Raw genomic sequence first — 25,861 nt, forward strand, 5'->3', positions numbered from 1 at the left:
ATGAACAAGTTAACAGGAAGTGATAATCTTGGGCTACATACAGGAAGTCATTTGAAGATATCTCTAAATGAACAGGAAGTCATTTGAAGATATCTCTAAATGATTTGAATATATCTCTAAATGAACAGGAAGTCATTTGAAGATATCTCTAAATGATTTGAATATATCTCTAAATGAACAGGAAGTCATTTGAAGATATATCTAAATGATTTAGAGATATCTGCAAATCATTTAGGGATATCTGCAAATCATTTAGAGATATCTCTAAATGTACTTTTAAATGATATATCTTTAAATGATTTGAAGATATCTTTAAATGATTTAGAGATATCTCTAAATGATAATTTGGCTTGCCATATATCAGAGAGACACAGATGTTCACATTCCTAAACTAAATAGGGAACAATTTTTCCTTCCTATTGAGCAAACTAATTAACTTCTACACTTGCAGCTACAAAAATATAAAATATAAAATAGAACAAATGAAAAAAGAATACAATGAGATAAAATGTACTTCTTCTCAGTGCAGGTGATCTGTGTCAGAGAAACTACAGTCCCCATGATGCACTGGGGCACAGTGCACTAACAGACCTCTGGGGAACGGTCTCAAGCAGTATATATTTAATATGCATTGCAGTTTAAATTAAATAACTATTGCAGTACCTATATACAATACATTTCAGTTTGAATTTGAGATAAGCATTATATATTTAAGCTATATTAGGGTATATATTTAATATGTATTGCAGAATGTATTTAAGCTGTACTGCGGTATATGTTTAATATGTACTGTGGTATATAGTGCAGTATATAATTAAGCTGTATTGCTCTGTATTTCCTCCTCAGTCTCAGTGGGGGGGCGTCCTCTCCTCTTCAGTGCAAACTCTTCTTCTGCTCTCCATTAAACAGGAAAGAGAGACAGAGAGAGAGAAGAAACCTTAATACAGTAATACAGCAGAGTGCAATACAGTCCTGTCCAATGAAATACAGTCCAGTGTGATACAGTCCAGTGTAATACAGTCCAGTCCAGTGTAAAACAGTCCAGTGCAATACAGTCCAGTTCAGTGTAATACAGTCCAGTGTAATACAGTCCAGTCCAGTGTAATACAGTCCAGTGTAATACAGCCGAGTCCAGTGTAATACAGTCCAGTCCAGTGCAATACAGTCCAGTGTAATACAGTCCAGTCCAGTGTAATAGAGTCCAGTCCAGTGCAAAACAGTCCAGTGTAATACAGTCCAGTCCAGTGTAATACAGTCCAGTCCAGTGCAATACAGTCCAGTGGAATACAGTCCAGTCCAGTGTAATACAGTCCAGTGTAATACAGTCCAGTGTGATACCGTCCAGTCCAGAGTAATACAGTCCAGGTCAGGTCAGACCCACCTGTCTTTCTCTCTGGTTGCTCTGACAGCAGCTGCAGTGGCCAGGAGGAACGTCAGAGCCGCCAGCCCCACTCCTGAGAACATCAGAGCCGCTGCAGTTGTGGTCGCTGGTGTTGCTGTTTGTCTTGGTTGTTGCTCTGTAAGAATCAGTGTGAGTCACTCACTGTACACAGCAACCTCTGAGTCTGAGGGGCAAACCAGTCACACGTCACATGACGTGAACAGCCTGTGTGGAAGGAGAGCTGACCATGGCTGGCCACAATAGGGCAGAGCACCTGTCAGTCAAGCCAAGGAAACAGTCTACAGCAAAGGAGGAAGATGGGAGACTGTCCTAGGCTGCGATATGGTAGAGTAGCTGTCGATCAAGACAAAGGCAAAGGAGAGAGACTGGGCTCCAACAGGCCCAAACTCCTGCCAGTCATTTTAAGATGCCACCCTGCAGCTACTTCCTGGGTGCAGTGCTGACCACCCGCCTCTCGCTCTCTCTCTCTCTCTCAGCTCCGCAGGGAGGGATCGCAGCGTCTCTGTGGATTCCCATTATATGATGAGCTGACTGTGTGAGACGCACTGCGCACTGCGCTGGGGTCCCACCAAGCTCTGAGTGGAGCTGCCAGCCGTCCCCTGCAGGGTCAGTGCGCCACTCACAGCACACAGTGTGGACCCGCTGAGACTGCAGCGGGCAGGACGCTCTCACACTCAGCACACACAGAGAGAGAGAGACGCAGAGAATAGGAGAATGATGGAGGAACAAGAGAGGGCTACAGAGGGAGACCGAGACGGAGAGAGAGATGGCAAGAAAGAATGAGGGAGATCTAGAATGACAACATACAATGAGAGAAGGAGACAAATACAGAGAGAGGGAGACAGTATTACCTGTCACAGTGAGGCTGATGTCTCTGAAGCTCCTCAAACTGACATCACACCTGTAGTCACCCTGGTCCCTCTCAGTCAGGTGAGAGAGGAGGAGAGAGAGGTTTCCAGGGGAGTCAGAGTTAAACAACTGCACTCTGTCTCTGTAGCTGGAGTGGACGGTCCCATCACACTTCACTATCTCAGTGGCATTCAGTCCTGAGAGGAGACTCCACCCGAGTCTCTTGGGCTGAGAGTGAGTGTCAGTGCAGGAGCAGGGCAGGAGGACTGAGGCTCCAGAGAGAGCGGAGATCACAGTGTGTCCAGGGCCTAACAGAGTGCAGCCTGGAGTACAAAACACACTGCAATAAATACACCTAAATACAGGACATATCCTTTAATAAAAGAACAGTCGACCACTCAATCTTTGTGAGAATGGAAAACACAGAAAAACGGTCAGTCCTCCTGAGGAGGGACACCCCCCACTTGCTGCGCAGTACGGAGCCGCCTGACACAGATTGAGGGGCACAACGTGACATGAGCACGAGGAGAACTGTAGTTACTATTATTATGTATTTTCTTGTTACTTCTGTGTTTGATAAAAACAATCACAAAAAGTAAATTGTTTATATATATTAAGATTACTATCTATTCTTTCTTTCTTTCTTTCTTTCTAAGTATAAAATATATTTTATATTGTCATTTTCTTTTCTTCTTTTTGTACTTTAATACATTTTAAAAAGCATTGTGATTTATTATTTGATTTATTTTCCATACATGTATGTAATGTCCAACAGCTTAAACACATTTGTTTTTTCATGCCAATAAATCTCCTTAAATTGAAAACAAATTGAAAATTGAGAGAGAGAGAGAGAGAGAGAGAGAGAGAGGGAGAGAGAGAGAGAGAGAGAGAGAGAGAGAGAGAGAGAGAGAGGGACTCAAGAACAGTCTCTAGGACACATTTATGGCTCAAGTTTGAAAAGAAAATTCTTAATTCCCAATTCGACACATTCCTGTGCACAGTTTACATGCCACCAGTTGACTCCCCAACCACAGGGAAGCTGCTTTCAAAATGTACAGTCGGAAATGAGCCACTTCCAGACCCTGGGCTCAGTGCTGCTGTGTGGAGACCTCAACGCCAGGACTGGCAGAGAGATGGACTGCATCAGCACAGAGGGCAGCAGCTGTGTGATTGGACAGCCCCGTGTGCCACACACCCGTCTCCACTCAGAGCAGCCGTGTGATTGGACAGCCCCGTGTGCCACACGCCCGTCTCCACTCAGAGCAGCCGTGTGATTGGACAGCCCCGTGTGCCACACGCCCGTCTCCACTCAGAGCAGCCGTGTGATTGGACAGCCCCGTGTGCCACACACCCGTCTCCACTCAGAGCAGCCGTGTGATTGGACAGCCCCGTGTGCCACACACCCGTCTCCACTCAGAGCAGCCGTGTGATTGGACAGCCCCGTGTGCCACACGCCCGTCTCCACTCAGAGCAGCCGTGTGATTGGACAGCCCCGTGTGCCACACGCCCGTCTCCACTCAGAGGATCAGTATTGACAGGGTGGTGAATAAGAGCGGGACACAGGTGCTGCAGCTCTGTAAAAGCCTGGGTCGGTACATTGCTAATGGCAGGATCAGAGGGGACTCCCAGGGCAGGTATACTTACAGCTCTGCTTTAGGAAATAGTGCAGTAGACAACGCTGTCACAGACATGAACCCAGAGTCTATTAATGCATTTGTAGTCAAACCTCCCTGTCAGACAGCCCTGTGTCTAAAATCTAACTCTAAACAAACTACTTCTAATCTGCACCCCCATCCCACCAAATTATACAATCAAACCAGCCTATAAGTGGACACAGAGCAGCGCTGAGGAAAACACGAGAATGATCAATAGTGCAGAAATAGGAAGTATGTTAAATGGCTTTCTAATGAAAACATTTCAAAGACAAAATTGAATATATTCGTTCATCAAATAAATCTATTTTATATTTGAAACAACGGCAGCAAGAACAAAACTCAAGCACCTGCAGGGCTGAACTGGGCCGGTTTCCATTACTCCACTCCATACAGAAAGGAGCTCTACTGGGTTCACCTGCAGCAAGTCGACCCACAATCCTGCCACACACAGCCCTGCGGAGCCGCACAGCCCCCACAAGAGCAGCCCCTCAGAAATATGGTGCTGAAGCTCAGCCACTGAGCCAGATTGACAACAGTGAGTCTCACAACAGCACCAGCAAAAAACTCCCGGCACAAACAATGAAATGAAATCTGGAAGACAATTATAAACTACATTGGACAAATCTAATCGAATCAAATGATAAACTACAATGATATCTGGCCCTGAACAAAGAATGTACCCTGGCAGAATATCTGGTCAGGGTAAAAAACACAAAACAGATCCTGACCCAGTACAGACTCAGTGACCACAGCCTGACCAGAGAAACTGGCCGACACAAGAACACATGGCTGGCCAAAGAAAAGAGGCCGTGCGTCACTGTGATCTGAAGGACTACAGTGACCCTGGGCTGGTTTAAAAATGTCCACAGACGCCAGGTGTCAGCAGTTACAGTAGTATTAAGAACTGTAATCACAGCAGCAGCAGTGGTGTGTGGTTTACTGTAGTTAATGCTACTATGACTATTACTGAGTGAGGAAGAACAAAGCAGCTTAACACCCACAATTCAATACAATACAGTGTAATACAATGCAATGCAGTATTGTGCAGTAAACTGCAGTGGTGTAGCTCAGGGACAAGCTGCTGTGTTTCACACTGCAGTTATTCAAAACTGAACAGGTTTCATCAGCTGACATCTTCCTCTCTGTCAGTGTCTCTCTCTCAGCACTGGCATTTACAGAAGGACTACAGTGACCATGAGCCTTTGCTCTGAAGGACAGAAAGAGGCAGGAAATGGTACATAAAACAGGAAGAAGGAAGACAACGAGAGAGAGGGAGAGACATTCACATCTTTCTGCTCAGTCTCAAAGTTCATTGTCCCTCTGCCTGCGCTGACAGTTTCTACAGTGTCTCAGTGCGTCTGTCACAGCAGTTTCATGGACAATAGAGACCTCTCACTTGGTCATCACTGGGCTTTAGCTGTGCTGTGTCTCAGCACTGAGCTACTTCATTATCCTGTCTTTAACTCTGACTTGAACTCCTGCAGTGCAGCACAGTTACCTGTCACAGTGAGGCTGATGTCTCTGTAGCTGCTCCCACTGCCCTCACACCTGTAGTCACCCTGGTCCCTCTCAGTCAGGTGAGAGAGGAGGAGAGAGAGGTTTCCAGGAGAGACAGAGTTAAACAGCCGCACTCTGTCTGTGTATCTGGAGTGGACGGTCCCATCAGAGTCCACTATCTCAATGGCACTCAGTCCTGGGTTGAGAATCCACCTGAGTGTCCCAGGCTGAGAGCGAGGGTCAGCGCAGGAGCAGGACAGGAGGACTGAGGCTCCAGAGAGAGCGGAGATCACAGTGGGACCAGGGTCTGACACAGTGCAGCCTGGAGTACAAAACACACAGTCAGTGTAGAGAGAGAGAGTAAGGAAGGGAGAGGTGGGGGTGAGAAGGGTTAATCCTTTCACACAGATAAAGGAGATAATGACAGGGAAACTTAAAACAATAAATACTCATTATTTAAAAACTACATTTCTAATCAGTTTGAACTAAAAATGAGAGAGGAAATAATCAGGTAGACAGAAAATTACAGTTTTTAAGTAGTTAAAGTTATAAGTTGTGATTTTTGTTTTATACAATACTAAATGAAGGTTCACTGAATTTTACAAGCAAAAAATGAATAAAAAGAAAAAGGAAATTTAAAGATATAATCTGAAGACGTAGATCAAAGAGACAGGCAGGAGGTAAGCCTATATAAGACTATAAAACTGCAATACAACCTAATAAACGAATACTACGGATCAAGCTAGTAATAATAATTATAATTCTTAATAAAAATCAATATAGTTCTCTATCGGCTCAAATTAGCGCCATAAGTATCGCATTCCAAAAATTGGAAAAAATTGATGTTGAGATCAAACATAAAAAAATCAAAAGCAAGATGTATAGAATTGTAAACGAAAAAAAATGTATCGAAAGCAAAAAAAAAACGATATCAAAACTGGCTGCAGCCCCTGTCTTCGCTTGCGATGCTGTGATCTTCGTTTCTTTGCTTTGTTTTTTTTCTTTTACAATTCTATACATTTTGCTTTAGATTTTTTTATTTTTGATCTCAACATCAATTTCTTGTCAAGTTTTTTTGTTCGTTTACAATATATATATTTTTGGCAAATATATATATTTTCAAGTTAGTCAGCCTCCTCCCCAAGTCTATGGAAGTGAAGCCTGCAATCCCCACAAACAGAGACCCCAGAGCACACACTGGTTTGACAATGTTAAATTTTTATTAATTTCATCCCACACCTTGTGTTTCAATGTGTTAGTGAAAGTTTCTGAAAATGATACATTTCTCTACATTATATTTCAATAACTAGCATAGATTCTCAGTTAACTGTGATCATCGATTGACTACGTAAGACCAGTCTAGACCAGTGTAAGGAAAGACGGTTTTATGCAACGGACTTAACGGAGTGTCTATCATTAGTAGGACTTACTATCATACTAAGACAAAGACTTTGTCTATGTTTATGCATCCGGCCCCAGGGTTATGTTTTTCCAGAAGAAAGCCAGATCTCAGGGACACAGGTACCGCTTCACCCTGGACAACAGCCCCCTGGAGCTCTGCACCAGCTACAGCTACCTGGGCCTGATCATCAGTGTGTCTGGCAGCTTCACCCTGGCTCTGAATGCATTGAGACATAAAGCACGCAGGGCTTTCTATGCCATAAAGAATCGCCTCTACAAAATCAAACCTCCAATACAAATCTGGCTAAAAATGTTTGAGTGTTATTCAACAATCCTTCTGTTGGACATTTTATTTGGAGTTCTGCACACACCTCCTGCAGGTTCACAGGAGCGCAGCCAACAGCGCCTGCAGGGCCGAGTTGGGCCGGTACCCCTTACTCCTCTCCATACAGAAGCGAGCGCTAAACTACTGGGTCCACCTGCAGCAGTGTGAGAGAGCCCCCTAGCATGGTGCAGGAGCTCAGCCAATTGAGCCAAATCAACACCAGTGAGCTCCAGAGCACCAACTGCAAAAAACTCCCAGCAAACACGATGAAAACCATTAATACCAATCTGGAAACCAGCTACAAATTAAACTGGAAACATGAAATTGGATCCAATAATAAACTACAGTGCTATTAGAGCCGCACTGTCTGTATTAGAGTCAGAGAAGCTGTGATAGAGATGAACTCACCTGTGGAGATCTGGACCACAGTGACCAGCAGCAGCACTGACACCCCCACACCTACTGCACACCCCATTGACTGATATGCAGAGAGACTAAGGGAGAGGGAAAGAGATAAAAAAAATCTCATATGTGTAAGGAAGGAGACAATCTGCAACTGCTGAGTTATTTTTACTTCTCTCTCTCCCTCTCTCTCTCTCTCTGAGTCACTGCATTCACTGACCACTCCCTTCATCTCAGTAAACAGAGATGTTCAGGGAAAGGAATGCATGATTAATGTAACTACCTCATCTTCATCAACATCAACACCGCCGTCCCAATATTATTCTATAATTAATATTATAATCACAGCAATGTTACTCTTTACAACAATCATTAACTGTAGTAGTTGTCGTAATCCATCTTCTGTGATTGAAGACTCATTGTGCCCCGTCTCCACTCCCCTGCCTCCAATCCTGGCCCTTAAGTGATGGAACGATCTTCTCACTGAGGTCAGGACAGCAGAGTCCCTGACCCCCTTCCAGCGAAGACTCAGGACACATCTGTCCAGACTGTACCTGTGATACAGCAGCTGCTCAGAACTCCTGCTATTCTGCACTTTATCAAACTGCTTCCTTCCTGTGCACCTGTGTATTATTAGCACTTCTGTTGTTTAATACTTAAGTGTATGATGTCTGTACTTGTCACATCATTTTACTAGGGTGTGCGCTTATTGTTTTTTGTACTAAGAACATAAGAAAGTTTACAAACGAGAGGAGGCCATTCGCCCCATCGTGCTCGTTTGGTGTCCATTAATAACTAAGTGATCAAGGATCCTATCCAGTCTGTTTTTGAATGTTCCCAAATTGTCTCTTCAGCCACATCGCTGGGGAGTTTGTTCAGATTGTGACGCCTCTCTGTGTGAAGAAGTGTCTCCTGTTTTCTGTCTCGAATGCCTTGAAGCCCAATTTCCATTTGTGTCCCCGGGTGCGTGTGTCCCTGCTGATCTGGAAAAGCTCCTCTGGTTTGATGTGGTCGATGCCCTTCATGATTGTGAAGACTTGGATCAAGTCCCCACGTAGTCTCCTCTGTTCCAGGGTGAAAAGGTTCAGGTCCTCAGTCTCTCAGTAGGACTTTCCCTTCAGAGCTGGAATAAGTCTGGCTGCTCTCCTCTGAACTGCCTCTAGAGCAGCGATATCTTTCTTGAAGTGTGGAGCCCAGAACTGTCCACAGTATCCAGATGAGCTCTAACTAGTGCATTGTACAGTCTGAACATCACTGCCCTTGTGCTCAATTCTACACTTTTGACAATATACCCTAGCATTGTGTTTGCCTTTTTTATTGCTTCCCCACATTGTTTGGATGGAGAAAGTGAGGAGTCCACATAGACTCCTAGGTCTTTCTCATGCGTTACTTCATCTAGTTCTGTTCCTCCCATAGTGTAATTATAGTGGACATTTTTGTTACCTGCATGTAATACCTTGCACTTGTCCACATTGAATTTCATCTGCCAGGTGTCGGCCCACAACTGAATATTATCTAAGTCCCTCTGAATAGCCTGTGCTGCCGAGATTGTATCTGCTGAGTCGCCTATTTTAGTATCATCTGCAAATTTGACAAGTTTGCTAACTATCCCAGAGTCCAGATCATTAATATAGATTAGAAAAAGCACAGGCCCTAGTACTGATCCCTGTGGATCTCCACTAACAACCTCACTCCAGTTAGAAGCGACTCCTCTAATTGACACCCTCTGTTTCCTAGACATCAACCAGTTCATAATCCATCTACTTACATTACCCTGAATGCCTACAGCTTCCAATCTGAGGATCAGTCTTTGGTGTGGATCCTTATCAAAAGCTTTTTGGAAATCTAAGTATATCATATCATATGCTTTCACATGATCTACAGCTGCAGTTGCATGTTCAGAGAACTCTAATAAATTAGTAAGACATGATCTGCCTCGTCTAAACCCATGTTGACTATGTCCAAGAATATGGTTTTCATAAAGATACTCCTCTATTTTCTGTCTAATCATTTTTTCAACATTTCACAGGTGATGCAGGTGAGACTGACTGGTCTGTAATTTCCTGGCTCAGTTTTGTCCCCTTTCTTGTGGATTGGTATGACATTTGCTGTCTTCCAGTCAGTTGGCACATCCCCTGTTCTAAGTGTCATTTGGAATATTTGAGTTAGCGGCCTATAAATAATTTCCCTCATTTCTTTAAGTACTGTTGGAAATATCCCATCTGGCCCAGGTGATTTGTTTGATTTTAATTCTGCTCGTCCCTTTAGTACCTCCTCCTCATTTATCCTGATCTTAGGGTTTGACTGGACTGATTGTCAACCTGTGGCATGTCATCTGTTTTTTCTTTTGTAAAAACCTCTGTGAAATACTCATTTAGAACATTTGCCACATCTTGTTCGTTTTCCAAGATACCTCCATTTTTGCCCTTTATCTGTTTCACTTCCTCCTTTATTGACCTCTTGCTGCTGTAATATTGAAAAAAGCTCTTTTGCATTGGTTTTAGCTCCAAGGCATCAATCATTACAAATTCAACTTAGCTAAAACATAGCAATTCAAAATAATACATTTTACAAATTCCAATTTACAATTTACACAAGTAAATTCAATTGGATTGAAGTCTGGACTTTCACTGGGCCACTCCAGGACATTGACCTTTTTATTTTTAAGCCACTCCAGTGTGGCTCTGGCTGTATGTTTGGGGTCATTGCCCTGCTGGAAGATTAATCTTCTCCCAAGTCCCAGGTCTCTTGCAGACTTGAGCAGTTTTTTTTTACAGGATTTCTCAGTCCTTTGCTGCATCCATTTTATGTAATGCAGCCACCACCATGCTTCACGGTATGGATGGTGTTCTCAGGATGATGTGCCTTGTTAGGCTTGCACCAAATGTAGCGCTTAGCGTTGAGGCCAGAAAGCTCTATTTTGGTCTCATAAGACCATAGAATCTTCCTCTACTTGGTATCAGAGTCTCCCACATGCCATATACACTAGTTAGAAGGGGTGTCCACATACTGTTGGCCATGTAGTGTACAAATACCGGACAGTCCGCTAAAATACTGGCCGGTTGGTGACCCTAATTGCCACAGACATCTTTACAATTTTCTACTTTTTCATGTTTAATGGTTAAACAGATGTTTGTTATTAATATTTTGTTTTTGTTAAACAGTTATTTACATAAAATAAGTAAAAAATGAATCATTATTTATAACGTTTGCATCGTAGTTTGCACTGTTTTTTGTGTCTCTGGAGCTGGAGCTGGTTAAAAGTAACCGGAGCTGGAGCAGGGGGCTTCCATCAGCTCCGGAGCCAGCCTGCAGCTGGAGCTGAACCTCTGGAGCCACTCCGGAGCTGGAGCCAGCAAACCCGGAGCACTGCCAATCATAATTTTTTTCAAGTTCGGTTATAACGCATGAGAGTGAACGGTAATATAAAAGTGAACTAGTATTATGCTATTAAAGTTTTCACCTCGAGTTGTACATTTGCTGGACACATCTAAAGACTATCAAATATGGATATTCAGATTTTGTTACGTGAAAGTTACATCATGCTGGCAAATGATTTAATGCAGGGTTTACACTGCATTAGGATAAGAACAGTATTTATGTATAAGACAAGGTTTATGTAGGTATGTGTAACACCGGGGAGACATGATTAATAAAGTGCGCTGTTTTGTTTGTTGTTATGCTAATGTAGGTAAGGTAAATATATCAAATAAAGTTAAACAAATATCAATTAAGGGTAATTAATTAATTAATTAATGTAAACCATATTTGTGATTTTAAGTACATTAACACTGTAAACTGTAACTATACTAACAAGCTGTACATTCAGAAGATTAGAAGATATATTAAAACTATAGTATTCACTGTTACCCCCATCATGCACATGTCACTTGATACAGACAGGACTGTAGTAGACAGTTATTACTGTTATATACATGTAAAGTGTCTAATGCTGACATTGTCAATATCTTAAAGCAGGCTTTGGGATGCGGGAGGCTTACTTATCAATAGCATTGCTATGCTTTAGCTGTGCTGTAAACTTGGGAGGATAGATGATCTATAGTAACATTATAAACAACTATTATTAATGTCGAACATGATTATTCACACTGCTCTGGTCTATGCTGATCAGCACCCACCCTGTCCCGTGTCTGCTGCCCCTTCCCTTCCTGGAGATTAAGCAGAAGAAGAAACTCTTCACAAACACTCACACCAGTGACTTGAACTGGGGTTACAGATTGTAAGTTTCTGTGTAAGTATTGGTATAGGCACCAACTAAGTTATTATTGTACAAAATCACCAAGAAATCCACAATCTTTCTATCAATCAACCCGCAAATGTTGTCTTTGCTACGAATCTTGTGACGTCAACGTTGGTGGCTCTGTGGATTCCCATTATATGATGACCTGACTGTGTGAGACGCACTGCGCTGGGGTCCCACCGAGCTCTGAGTGGAGCTGCCAGCCGTCCCCTGCAGGGTCAGTGCGCCACTCACAGCACACAGTGTGGACCCGCTGAGACTGCAGCGGGCAGGACGCTCTCACACTCAGCACAGAGACAGAGAGAGACGCAGAGAATAGGAAAACGATGGAGGAACGAGAGAGGGCTACAGAGGGAGACCGAGACAGAGAGAGAGACAGAATGCAAGAGGGAGACAGCGTTACCTGTCACAGTGAGGGTGATCTCTCTCTCTGGTTACACACAGTTAAACAGCTGCACTCTGTCTCTGTAGCTGGGGAGGACAATCACACTATAGTCCACTATCACAGTGGCACTCGGTCCTGGGTTGAGAATCCACCTGAGTGTCCCAGGCTGAGAGCGAGGGTCAGTGCAGGAGCAGGACAGGAGGACTGAGGCTCCAGAGAGAGCAGACATCACAGTGGGACCAGGGTCTGACACAGTGCAGGCTGGAGCAGAAAACACACAGTCAGTATGGGGGACGGCAGGGAGATGGAGAGGTAGATAGGAAGGAAGGGGTGGGGGTGAGAAGGGTTGATAGAGAGACGGATGTGGTCTTGGTGAAACTTTCACACAGAGAAAGAGGAGGAGAGACCGACAGAGAAAAACTTAAAAAATGTTCTCCCCCAGCTGTCACGATGTTCTGGGGTCAATTAATCAATCATCTGCCAATTAATGAATCATCTGAGAGTGAGAGGACACAGTGGAAGAAGACAGAGAGAAGGTGGTGCATAAATGAGATAATGTAAAAAAAATATTAACAATATTAATTTTTACAGATTCAAAAGGAAAGAAGAAGGCTAAATATATATATACACAGCACTGGAAAAAATTAAGTGTGAAGTGGTCTCTTAATTTTTTCCAGAGCTGTATATATATATATATAAAAATATACAGGAAGTATATTATTGTGGTATTTATATATATACACACCGATCAGCCATAACATTATGAGCACTGACAGGTGAAGTGAATAACACTGATAATCTCGTTATCATGGCACCTGTCAGTGGGTGGGATATATTAGGCAGCAAGTGAACATTTTGTCCTCAAAGTTGATGTGTTACAAGCAGGAAAAATGGGCAGCGTAAGGATCTGAGCGACTTTGACAAGGACCACATTGTGATGGCTAGACGACTGGGTCAGAGCATCTCCAAAACTGCAGCTCTTGTGGGGTGTTCCCGGTCTGCAGTGGTCAGTACCTATCAAAAGTGTCCAAGGAAGGAAAAGCGGTGAACCGGCGACAGGGTCATGGGCGGCCAAGGATCATTGATGCACGTGGGGAGCGAAGGCTGGCCCGTGTGGTCCGATCCAACAGACGAGCTACTGTAGCTCAAATTGCTGAAAAAGTGAATGCAGGTTCTGATAGAATGGTGTCAGAACACACAGTGCGTCGCAGTTTGTTGTGTATGGGGCTGCGTAGCCGCAGACCAGTCAGGGTGCCCATGCTGACCCCTGTCCACTGCCGAAAGCGCCTACAATGGGCACGTGAGCATCAGAACTGGACCACGGAGCAATGGAAGAAGGTGGCCTGGTCTGATGAATCACGTTTTCTTTTACATCTCGTGGATGACCGAGTGCGTGTGCGTCGCTTACCTGGAGAACACATGGAACCAGGATGCACTATGGGAAGAAGGCAAGCTGGCGGAGGCAGTGTGATGCTTTGGGCAATGTTCTGCTGGGAAACCTTGGGTCCTGCCATTCATACCACCTACCTGAGCACTGTTGCAGACCATGTTCACCCTTTCATGGATACGGTATTCCCTGATGGCATTGGCTTCTTTCAGCAGGATAATGCGCCCTGCCACAAAGCAAAAATGGTTCAGGAATGGTTTGAGGAACACAACAATGAGTTCAAGGTGTTGACTTGGCCTCCAAATTCCCCAGATTTCAATCCAATCCACCATCTGTGGGATGTGCTGGACAAACGAGTCCGATCCATGGAGGCCCCACCTCGCAACTTACAGGACTTAAAGGATCTGTTGCTAACGTCTTGGTGCCAGATACCACAGCACACCTTCAGAGGTCTAGTGGAGTCCATGCCTCGACGGGTCAGGGCTGTTTTGGGAACTACACAAGATTAGGCAGGTGGTCATAATGTTATGGCTGATTGGTGTATATCCCCGACTATGCGTGACCACCGGCAGGTCCAACCCCCCTGCTGGTAGTACACGTATGCCCGCTCGTTCACCCTACGTGACCAATTAACCAATCACAACAAATAACATAAGCATGATAGAGACTCTATTTAGCAGGGACCCTGCCACAATCACACGCACAGTGTATTCCGATGCCACTATGCAAGAGGGACTAGTCCCCAACAAGACTAGTCACATACGGTTTGCCCTACAAACACCGCACGTAGTACCAGGCGAGGGCATGCCCCCTGACACGCTACTATATATGAACCCCTATCTGGACACCACTAAAAAATAACAAAAAATTCCCCAAACCCTTAATCAAATATGTCAAGAGATTTATGGAAGAGTTAGGCATTCTAGATGTATGGAGAGAGTTGCATCCATCAGGTAGAGATTATACTCACTTTTCAGCCCCTCACACATCTTTTTTAAGATTATTTTTTAATGTATAAGCAGGACAGAGCTAAGATTAAGGAACGTGAGATCAAATCAATCAATCTGTCTGACCATGCCCCAATTTATTTGACCCTAGATTTAAATTGAATTAAACAAAAATCTTTATGGAGGATGATATTGTCCCTGTCCTGCGGAGAGGACGAGCTGGGATCTGTTTATTGGACATTGAGCACCTGTTTTTATCTCTCCGCTGCAGCTTTTGCTGGACTGGTTATTACTGTTATTACTGGTTACTATTGTTACTGTATTGATCTTTATTTGCAACTAATAAACTTAGATCAACAGGCTTTATTTTAAACGGACAAATGCAGGACAATATTAGACGAGCATTACATATGAGACATATACAAGTAAAAAAAAGATAAGTGCGATATTGGTTAGTGTTGATGCAGAAAAAGCCTTTGACTGGGTTAGTTGGGATTCACTTTATCAAATGTTACAAAGATTTGGATTTAGTCATAAATTCATTAAAGGAATTGAAACAATATATTCAGATCCACATGCACAAAGTAAGATCAATGGCTACATTTCAGAGATTCAAACTGCACAGAGGTACAAGACAGGGTTGCCCTTTGTCCCCACTTCTGTTTTCCTTACTTGCACAATGGATAAAACAGACTCCAGAAATGAAAGGTATACAATTAAATGGACAGTGCCATAAAATTGCACTTTATGCTGACTATCTCCTATTATATATGGAGCAACCAGCTGCATCTCTTGAAGGTATTGGTTCTTCTGGAGGAGTTCAGTAGGGTCTCGGGATATAGACTAAATTATACCTACAACTTCAACCCTTCAGCCCAGTTAAAAGAGAAATTGAATCTGAAGTGGCAGTCAATATCAATCAAATACTTAGGGGTCCATTTACCAGAAGACCTCAATTTTTTTATATAAATTACAACCCACTGACCTCAAGAATTAAAGAGGATATTGCAAGGTGGAATTTGCTCCCTTTGTCTTTGAGTTTTAGAGTGGAGGCTGTTAAAATGAATGTATTGCCAAGACTGCTGTACCTATTTCAAACATTGCCTATAGAGGTCCCATCGGGGCAGTTTAACGAATGTGAAAGACTCATTTCAAGATTTACTTGGAATAGAATGGTTAGATTTAAAACACTTCAGCTTTCTAAAGAAAGGGGTGGGTTGGCATTCCCCTGTCTCCAGACCTATTACTGTGCTGCCCAACTGAGACCTCTTGTGTGTTGGTGTAGCACGGGTTATGTTGCAAGATGGAAAGATATAGAGACCACAACAATACACAGAATTTGGGGGATAAATCACTGATTAAAGACCTAAATAAAGCTGAAGTGCCATGGGTCATTCTACCTGCCAAATTATGGTTTAAACTCTTAAAAACATACCACCTGGAGTCAGATGCAGCATTATTAAAATTGATAGCTTATGATTCAGATTTCCACCCTGCTTGATATGATCATAGATTTAAATCATGGGCTATAGGGGGAATTCAAAAAGAAAATGAAAAAAATGGCTTTCTCAGGACCCTCCAACCTATGAGCAATGGATTAATATTGTATATGAAATCTATTTGATTGAAACATTAACCTTCTGTCTCAGACTACGATTAGACCCATTTAAAAGATACTAGGATAACTGGATTAGCTTCGTAATTCCAATAAGACCTAATTTTATCCCATAATACCCCTCAAACTGAGTGAGAGCAATATGCAACAAAAGCTATGTAATGATTGTATAAGTAGACCTCATTCTTGCAATAAATAAAATGTATTAAAAAAATGCTAGAATTATCCGGAGACTCATCATGAAATGTAAGACTCTCACATCGCATTTAGTTCAATCTCACCACCACTAGGTGCAAACATTAAGAAAATACAGGTAAGAAATAATAATACCATTTTTTTTTTAATGAAAGGATATTGTTCAATTCTCAAAACAGTGAAGAACAACTGAGTCCATCTGTGGTCTGAGTCCTGTGAGTGTGGAGCAAAGGGGAAGGGGGAATAAGGCCTCAATAAGCAGGAAAACTCAGGGTTCATTCAGGGTGTCGTGTTGATCAAGTTAATTCTTTATTGATGCACATGGAGAGAGAAACAGTACCCTGGCAGCGTGACATTGCTCTCTGACTCCTCTGAGCAGGAGTTTAATACACTTGTACAGACAAAGAAACAGTGATTAGATAAAGAGTAACATCTTGCAATAACGAATCAAACCCCAGAGTGAGCTGCCCTTGAGTTACGTGCTTCAGCAGACATCAACCTGACTCTCAAGCCGGACTTATCAGAGACACAAATGTTGTAAAGACTCGGGTCACAGGAACAGCCAGGGGAATGGAGGACTCGGGTGCGGGCAAAAGGCAGGACAATAACATACGTGGGTCGAATACCAGTGAACAGGGCAATGCGGGCAAAACAAGAAAGAGTGGTCGTTATATCAGGGGTTGGGTCGTTCGATCAGGCAGAAAGAACATCAAAAAACAGGCAAGGGTCAGTAAACCCTAATTGTCAAAACACTAAGAGGGAAAACAAGCTCGGAAATGCTGCTAAGTGCAGACAAGACTTTGGAATAAAGGTATGGCGTTGATGAAACAGAGAAACAGGAGACAGATGAAGGTAATTATTCAATAATTATGAAATAACTATTGCAGTACCTATATACAATACATTTCAGTTTAAATTCGAGATTAGCAGTATATATTTAAGCTATATTAGGGTATATATGTCATATGTGTTGCAGAATGTATTTAAGCTGTATGGCAGTATATGTTTAATATGTATTGCAGTATTTAATTAAGCTGTATTGTTCTGTATTTCCTACTCAGTTCGGGGGTGTCCGCTCCTCTTCAGTGCAAATTCTTCTGCTGCTGTCCTTTAAACAGGAAAGAGAAACAGAGAGAGAGAGAAGCAAGCTTAATACAGTAATACAGCAGAGTACAATACAGTCCAGGCCAGTGTAATACAGTCCAGTGCAATACAGTCCAGTCCAGTGTAATACAGTCCAGTGAAATACAGTCCAGTGTAATACAGTCCAGTCCAGTGTAATACAGTCCATTGTGATACAGTCCAGTCCAGTGTAATACAGTCCAGTGCAATACAGTCCAGTCCAGTGTAATACAGTCCATTTCAGTGTAATACAGTCCAGTGTAATACAGTCCAGTCCAGTGTAATACAGTCCAGTGTCATACAGTCCAGTCCAGTGTAATACAGTCCAGTGTCATACAGTCCAGTGTCATACAGTCCAGTGTAATACAGTCCAGTCCAGTGTAATACAGTCCAGTGTAATACAGTCCAGTCCAGTGTAATACAGTCCAGAGTAATACCGTCCAGTCCAGAGTAATACAGCCCAGTGTAATACAGTCCAGTCCAGAGTAATACAGTCCAGTCCAGTGTAATACAGTCCAGTGGAATACAGTCCAGTCCAGTGTAATACAGTCCAGGTCAGGTCAGACCCACCTGTCTCTCTCTCTGGTCGCTCTGACAGCAGCTGCAGTGGCCAGGAGGAACGTCAGAGCCGCCAGCCCCACTCCTGAGAACATCAGAGCCGCTGCAGTTGTGGTCGCTGGTGTTGCTGTTTGTCTTGGTTGTTGCTCTGTAAGAATCAGTGTGAGTCACTCACTGTACACAGCAACCTCTGAGTCTGAGGGGCAAACCAGTCACACGTCACATGAAAGGGTTACAAATAAAACTGTTTATTTTAAAAGATGCATTAGTAAAATGCAATCATCATTGGGTGTTTAAAATGTGGCATGATGCCTAGTTTCTTGCTATTGGCTATGGATGTATGGGATCATATGTTAATCATTGGAACCTGTATGTGGAAGATATATAAGCTATAGATTCTTCTGGAAGAGTGCCGTAGAATGGTAGCTGTGAGCAGTAAACACTACGGCCTGCTGATGCCCTGATGTCCGAATACAGCAGTTCGTCCTTTTGGAACTTTTTGTCTCTTTTCTTTTATTCATATCTGTTATATACACAACAACCTGAACAGCCTGTGTGGAAGGAGGGCTGACCATGGCTGGCCACAATAGGGCAGAGCACTTGTCAGTCAAGCCAAGGGAACAGTCTACAGCAAAGGAGGAGGATGGGAGACTGTCCTAGGCTGCGATAGGGTAGAGTAGCTGTCGATCAAGACAAAGGCAAAGGAGAGAGACTGGGCTCCAACAGGCCCAAACTCCTGCCAGTCATTTTAAGATGCCACCCTGCAGCTACTTCCTGGGTGCAGTGCTGACCACCCGCCTCTCGCTCTCTCTCTCTCTCAGCTCCGCAGGGAGGGATCGCAGCGTCTCTGTGGATTCCCATTATATGATGAGCTGACTGTGTGAGACGCACTGCGCACTGCGCTGGGGTCCCACCAAGCTCTGAGTGGAGCTGCCAGCCGTCCCCTGCAGGGTCAGTGCGCCACTCACAGCACACAGTGTGGACCCGCTGAGACTGCAGCGGGCAGGACGCTCTCACACTCAGCACACACAGAGAGAGAGAGAGAGAGAGAGAGAGATGCGGAGGATAGGAGACAGAGGGAGGAACGAGAGAGGGCTACAGAGGGAGACTGAGACTGAGTGAGAGATGGCAAGAAAGAATGAGGGAGGGAAAGGATTACATAAGACAATGACAAAGGGAGACAGGGACGGCATTACCTATCACAGTGAGGATGATCTCTCTCACACTATTATATTTAATATTGGTTATTCAACACTAAACAGGTTTCATCAGCTGACATCTTCCTCTCTGTCAGTGTCTCTCTCTCAGCACTGGCATTTACAGAAGGACTACAGTGACCATGAGCCTTTGCTCTGAAGGACAGAAAGAGGCAGGAAATGGTACATAAAACAGGAAGAAGGAAGACAATGAGAGAGAGGGAGAGACATTCACATCTTTCTGCTCAGTCTCAGAGTTCATTGTCCCTCTGCCTGCGCTGACAGTTTCTACAGTGTCTCAGTGCGTCTGTCACAGCAGTTTCATGGACAATAGAGACCTCTCACTTGGTCATCACTGGGCTTTAGCTGTGCTGTGTCTCAGCACTGAGCTACTTCATTATCCTGTCTTTAACTCTGACTTGAACTCCTGCAGTGCAGCACAGTTACCTGTCACAGTGAGGCTGATGTCTCTGTAGCTGCTCCCACTGCCCTCACACCTGTAGTCACCCTGGTCCCTCTCAGTCAGGTGAGAGAGGAGGAGAGAGAGGTTTCCAGGAGAGACAGAGTTAAACAGCCGCACTCTGTCTCTGTAGCTGGAGTGGACGGTCCCATCAGAGTGCACTATCACAGTGGCACTCGGTCCTGGGTTGAGAATCCACCTGAGTGTCTCAGGCTGAGAGCGAGGGTCAGCGCAGGAGCAGGACAGGAGGACTGAGGCTCCAGAGAGAGCAGAGATCACAGTGGGACCAGGGTCTGACACAGTGCAGCCTGGAGTACAAAACACACAGTCAGTGTAGAGAGAGAGAGTAAGGAAGGGAGAGGTGGGGGTGAGAAGGGTTAATCCTTTCACACAGATAAAGGAGATAATGACAGGGAAACTTAAAACAATAAATACTCATTATTTAAAAACTACATTTCTAATCAGTTTGAACTAAAAATGAGAGAGGAAATAATCAGGTAGACAGAAAATTACAGTTTTTAAGTAGTTAAAGTTATAAGTTGTGATTTTTGTTTTATACAATACTAAATGAAGGTTCACTGAATTTTACAAGCAAAAAATGAATTAAAAAAAAAAGGAAATGTAAAGATATAAACTGAAGACGTAGATCAAAGAGACAGGCAGGAGGTAAGCCTATATAAGACTATAAAACTGCAATACAACCTAATAAACGAATACTACGGATCAAGCTAGTAATAATAATTATAATTCTTAATAAAAATCAATATAGTTCTCTATCGGCTCAAATTAGCGCCATAAGTATCGCATTCCAAAAATTGGAAAAAATTGATGTTGAGATCAAACATAAAAAAATCAAAAGCAAGATGTATAGAATTGTAAACGAAAAAAAATGTATCGAAAGCAAAAAAAAAACGATATCAAAACTGGCTGCAGCCCCTGTCTTCGCTTGCGATGCTGTGATCTTCGTTTCTTTGCTTTGTTTTTTTTCTTTTACAATTCTATACATTTTGCTTTAGATTTTTTTATTTTTGATCTCAACATCAATTTCTTGTCAAATTTTTTTGTTCGTTTACAATATATATATTTTTGGCAAATATATATATTTTCAAGTTAGTCAGCCTCCTCCCCAAGTCTATGGAAGTGAAGCCTGCAATCCCCACAAACAGAGACCCCAGAGCACACACTGGTTTGACAATGTTAAATTTTTATTAATTTCATCCCACACCTTGTGTTTCAATGTGTTAGTGAAAGTTTCCGAAAATGATACATTTCTCTACATTATATTTCAATAACTAGCATAGATTCTCAGTTAACTGTGATCATCGCAGCTTTAGAGAAACGTCCGCCATGTTTTTTTTTCCTTCGGGTGTCTGAAAATTCCCAGAGTGCAGTGCGCGATTGACTACGTAAGACCAGTCTAGACCAGTGTAAGGAAAGACGGTTTTATGCAACGGACTTAACGGAGTGTCTATCATTAGTAGGACTTACTATCATACTAAGACAAAGACTTTGTCTATGTTTATGCATCCGGCCCCAGGGTTATGTTTTTCCAGAAGAAAGCCAGATCTCAGGGACACAGGTACCGCTTCACCCTGGACAACAGCCCCCTGGAGCTCTGCACCAGCTACAGCTACCTGGGCCTGATCATCAGTGTGTCTGGCAGCTTCACCCTGGCTCTGAATGCATTGAGACATAAAGCACGCAGGGCTTTCTATGCCATAAAGAATCGCCTCTACAAAATCAAACCTCCAATACAAATCTGGCTAAAAATGTTTGAGTGTTATTCAACAATCCTTCTGTTGGACATTTTATTTGGAGTTCTGCACACACCTCCTGCAGGTTCACAGGAGCGCAGCCAACAGCGCCTGCAGGGCCGAGTTGGGCCGGTACCCCTTACTCCTCTCCATACAGAAGCGAGCGCTAAACTACTGGGTCCACCTGCAGCAGTGTGAGAGAGCCCCCTAGCATGGTGCAGGAGCTCAGCCAATTGAGCCAAATCAACACCAGTGAGCTCCAGAGCACCAACTGCAAAAAACTCCCAGCAAACACGATGAAAACCATTAATACCAATCTGGAAACCAGCTACAAATTAAACTGGAAACATGAAATTGGATCCAATAATAAACTACAGTGCTATTCGGCCCTAAAGAAAGAGTTCACCCTGGTAGAGTATCTGTTTAGGGTCAAAAACACAAAACTCAGACAGAACTGACCAGTACAGGCTCAGTGACCACAGCCTGGCCATTGAAAACCTGGATCGCCAGAGAAAAGCAGCTGTGTGGTCTCTGTGATCAGGCAGAGGTTGAAACAGAGCCGCACTTCCTGCTGTCCTGTCCCAAATATAAACAAATCAGGGAGACCTACTGGCAACAAATAAAACATAAAATCCCTGAATTCGATCAGCTCCCTGATGGCTGCAAACTCCCCGTCCTGCTAGGAGAGGAGCAGCGCACTGCGACCATCGAAGCCCAATATGTGTCCACCTGCCACGGCCTGTGGGAATTCAATGCCTTTTTTGTTGATATAATTGTCATGTCACAGATTGATACATATTCCAAATATGGTATACATTCTACTTTGTTATTTTATTGTGTACAATATTCGTTCAACTGTATTGTGTCATGCTATGTTTGTCTTGTTTGATAGTATGGTCATGCCATATAAAGCTCCTTTTGAATTTTAATTTTAATTTGAGAGAGAGACAGAGGCGAGTGGAAGATGAGGAGAGACATAGGGGTAGTCTTTCTCCCCGGCTGTCATGATCTCAATCAATCAATGAAAAGAGATAGAGAGGGAGAGAGGGACAATGGGGCTAAAGGTGGGCAGGGACAGATGGAGAGAGAGGTGGGGAGATATTGAGTGCAAGAGAGAATAAAAAAATGAACAGCTTTATTTTAAATTTAAAAGGACACAGAGAAAGATAAATATATATATAGAACCACACATATCCGCTTTCACACGGCTCTAAAAACAAAACAAACGCTGCCCAGCAAACCATGTAAAAAATGTATATATAAATATGTTACTACTATGTGTGCTACTATTAAAAGATTCAAATTAATTAACAGAGGGGGCAGGGAAGGGGTTGCAATGTCTTATTAACAGACTCTGAAGAGGAACCTGGGAGAGGAGAGCAAGTGGAACCACAGAGCTGATCTCACAACTACAGCAGGAGGAGGAGGAGGAGGAGGAGAAGGAAGCCAAGAAGAAGGGGCAAAGCAAACAAAAAACATTAATTATTTGATAGTTTGTACACAGTGGATATACTGTCAGTCATACAATAATAAAAAGAAGAAGAATGATGAGGGAGAGAGAAGAGGCAAATGGGGGTGACAGAGAGAGAGACAGATACTGTGAAATCCTCAAATACAACAAACACACATTGAACAAAAAAAGCACACACAAACGCCCAACAAACACAGAAAGACATTGAAGAATCCCTCGACCTAAACCAGTTCTGTGAAAAGTGGGACAATTTAGACACAGCAACGACTGAGGAATTAGCTCTTAATCTCTTAAGATTGCTGCTGTCGCCCACAGAGCCGGGGTTTCAGCAGAGCCTGGTCCTGTTAGAGCCGTGCTGTCTGTATACTGTAATTATTAGCATTAGCATTATTATTAGCAATGGTATTAATGTCACTGTCAAGATTATTAGTCACTATTATTATTATTATTATTATTATTTTTTTTTTATTATTATTATTATTTTTTTTATTTTTTTATTATTATTATTATTATTATTATTATTATTATTATTATTATTATTATTATTATTATTATTATCTGTTACATAAATAGTAAAAGCTGTGGCAAAAAATGCCTTGTCATGCCAATGAAGCAAATTTGAGTTGAATTGAGACAGAGACAGAGACAGAGCTCAGCATCTGTGTCCTGTTTCCTCTCAGACCCTCCGCAGTGAAGAGGGACCTCCTCCCCCCACACACCCCCACAGATGAGCACAGAGCAGTGGACCTCTGAGTCAGTCAGAGCCCTCACTCCCTGTCCTGCAATACAGAGCAGCCCCAGAGTTCACCCCCACCTGCCCCCTCCTCTCGTCAGCTAGTGAGGTCACACTTCCTGTGGGGGGTCTGCTGAACAAACGCCAACAGACACGTGACTCACGAACACGCAGTTCAATCACACACTGCCCACCCTGTGGGACATCACTGTCTGTATTAGAGTCAGTAACACTGTCTGTATTAGAGTCACAGTAACACTGTCTGTATTAGAGTCACAGTAACACTGTCTGTATTAGAGTCACAGTATCACTGTCTGTATTAGAGTCACAGTAACACTGTCTGTATTAGAGTCACAGTAACACTGTCTGTATTAGAGTCAGTAACACTGTCTGTATTAGAGTCACAGTAACACTGTCTGTATTAGAGTCACAGTAACTGTCTGTATTAGAGTCCCAGTAACACTGTCTGTATTAGAGTCACTAACACTGTCTGTATTAGAGTCAGTAACACTGTCTGTATTAGAGTCAGTAACACTGTCTGTATTAGAGTCACTAACACTGTCTGTATTAGAGTCACTAACACTGTCTGTATTAGAGTCAGTATCACTGTCTGTATTAGAGTCAGTAACACTGTCTGTATTAGAGTCAGTAACACTGTCTGTATTAGAGTCACAGTATCACTGTCTGTATTAGAGTCACTAACACTGTCTGTATTAGAGTCAGTAACACTGTCTGTATTAGAGTCACTAACACTGTCTGTATTAGAGTCACAGTATCACTGTTTGTATTAGAGTCACTAACACTGTCTGTATTAGAGTCAGTAACACTGTCTGTATTAGAGTCAATAACACTGTCTGTATTAGAGTCACAGTATCACTGTCTGTATTAGAGTCACTAACACTGTCTGTATTAGAGTCACAGTAACACTGTCTGTATTAGAGTCAGTAACACTGTCTGTATTAGAGTCACAGTAACACTGTCTGTATTAGAGTCACTAACACTGTCTGTATTAGAGTCACAGTAACACTGTCTGTATTAGAGTCACTAACACTGTCTGTATTAGAGTCACAGTATCACTGTCTGTATTAGAGTCACTAACACTGTCTGTATTAGAGTCAGTAACACTGTCTGTATTAGAGTCACTAACACTGTCTGTATTAGAGTCACAGTAACACTGTCTGTATTCGAGTCACAGTAACACTGTCGGTATTAGAATCACAGTAACACTGTCTGTATTAGAGTCACTAACACTGTCTATATTAGAGTCCCAGTAACACTGTCTGTATTAGAGTCACAGTATCACTGTCTGTATTAGAGTCAGTAACACTGTCTGTATTAGAGTCACAGTAACACTGTCTGTATTAGAGTCACAGTAACACTGTCTATTCGAGTCACAGTAACACTGTCGGTATTAGAGTCAGTAACACTGTCTGTATTAGAGTCACAGTAACACTGTCTGTATTAGAGTCAGTAACACTGTCTGTATTAGAGTCACAGTAACACTGTCTGTATTAGAGTCAGTAACACTGTATTAGAGTCACAGTAACACTGTCTGTATTAGAGTCAGTAACACTGTCTGTATTAGAGTCACAGTAACACTGTTTGTATTAGAGTCACTAACACTGTCTGTATTAGAGTCAGTAACACTGTCTGTATTAGAGTCAAGTAACACTGTCTGTATTAGAGTCAGAGAAGCTGTGATAGAGATGAACTCACCTGTGGAGATCTGGACCACAGTGACCAGCAGCAGCACTGACACCCCCACACCTACTGCACACCCCATTGACTGAGACGCAGAGAGAGACAGTTGTCAATACAGAGAGAGAGAGAGAGAGAGAGAGAGAGAGAGAAGTAAGGAAGGAGACAATCTGTAACTGGTGCATTATTTTCACTTCCCTCTCTCTCTCTTTTTCTGTGTGTCTCTGTCTCTGTCCACTGACCACATCCTTGTTCTCAGTTAACAAAATTCACACTCATACAGGGAGAAACAGAAACAGTGAACATCGGAGCTACGCAGGAGTTCTCCAGGACCCGGATGATCAGGTTGTTCCTGGAGAGCGTTGCCTTTGTGCCATCTTTCACTTACTATGAGAACAGCTTCTCCGGTCTGCCCAGCATGATGTCACAGATCATGCTTCCTCTGGAAACAGTGGCTGACCATGTGAACACAGACACTCCCACAGGTGAGCTCATCTTCAGTATTATGTGTTTGTTATGTTTGTTTGTGTCCCTAAGAACTGCCCTTA

The 25,861-nt window shown here is 43.0% G+C and overlaps 1 protein-coding gene across 1 annotated transcript; it reads right to left on the minus strand.

The window, feature by feature from the left end:
* Positions 1–404: 404 nt before the first annotated feature.
* On the minus strand, positions 405–25,788 carry LOC136772061 (polymeric immunoglobulin receptor). The gene is made up of 11 exons (XM_066724754.1): positions 25,332–25,788; positions 19,645–19,965; positions 18,014–18,149; positions 14,144–14,181; positions 13,698–13,790; positions 12,231–12,438; positions 7,538–7,653; positions 5,405–5,725; positions 2,254–2,574; positions 1,382–1,517; positions 405–891 (listed from the first exon to the last, which is right to left on the minus strand). Exons 1-11 carry the CDS (start codon positions 25,396–25,398, stop codon positions 849–851), a joined length of 1,800 nt encoding a protein of 599 aa, XP_066580851.1. The 5' UTR covers positions 25,399–25,788; the 3' UTR covers positions 405–848.
* Positions 25,789–25,861: the final 73 nt, after the last annotated feature.

This window comes from Amia ocellicauda, chromosome 15, assembly GCF_036373705.1.
Source record: "Amia ocellicauda isolate fAmiCal2 chromosome 15, fAmiCal2.hap1, whole genome shotgun sequence".
Lineage (NCBI taxonomy): Eukaryota > Metazoa > Chordata > Actinopteri > Amiiformes > Amiidae > Amia > Amia ocellicauda.

Coding starts and splice junctions, on each gene's coding strand:
- LOC136772061 (XM_066724754.1), bottom strand. CDS start 25,398: ATGGGGTGTGCAGTAGGTGTGGGGGTGTCAGTGCTGCTGCTGGTCACT. Junction 18,150..19,644: donor CATCAGCCTCACTGTGACAG/GTAACTGTGCTG, acceptor TGATTCTTACAG/AGCAACAACCAAGACAAACA. Junction 2,575..5,404: donor CATCAGCCTCACTGTGACAG/GTAACTGTGCTG, acceptor TTTGTACTCCAG/GCTGCACTCTGTTAGGCCCT.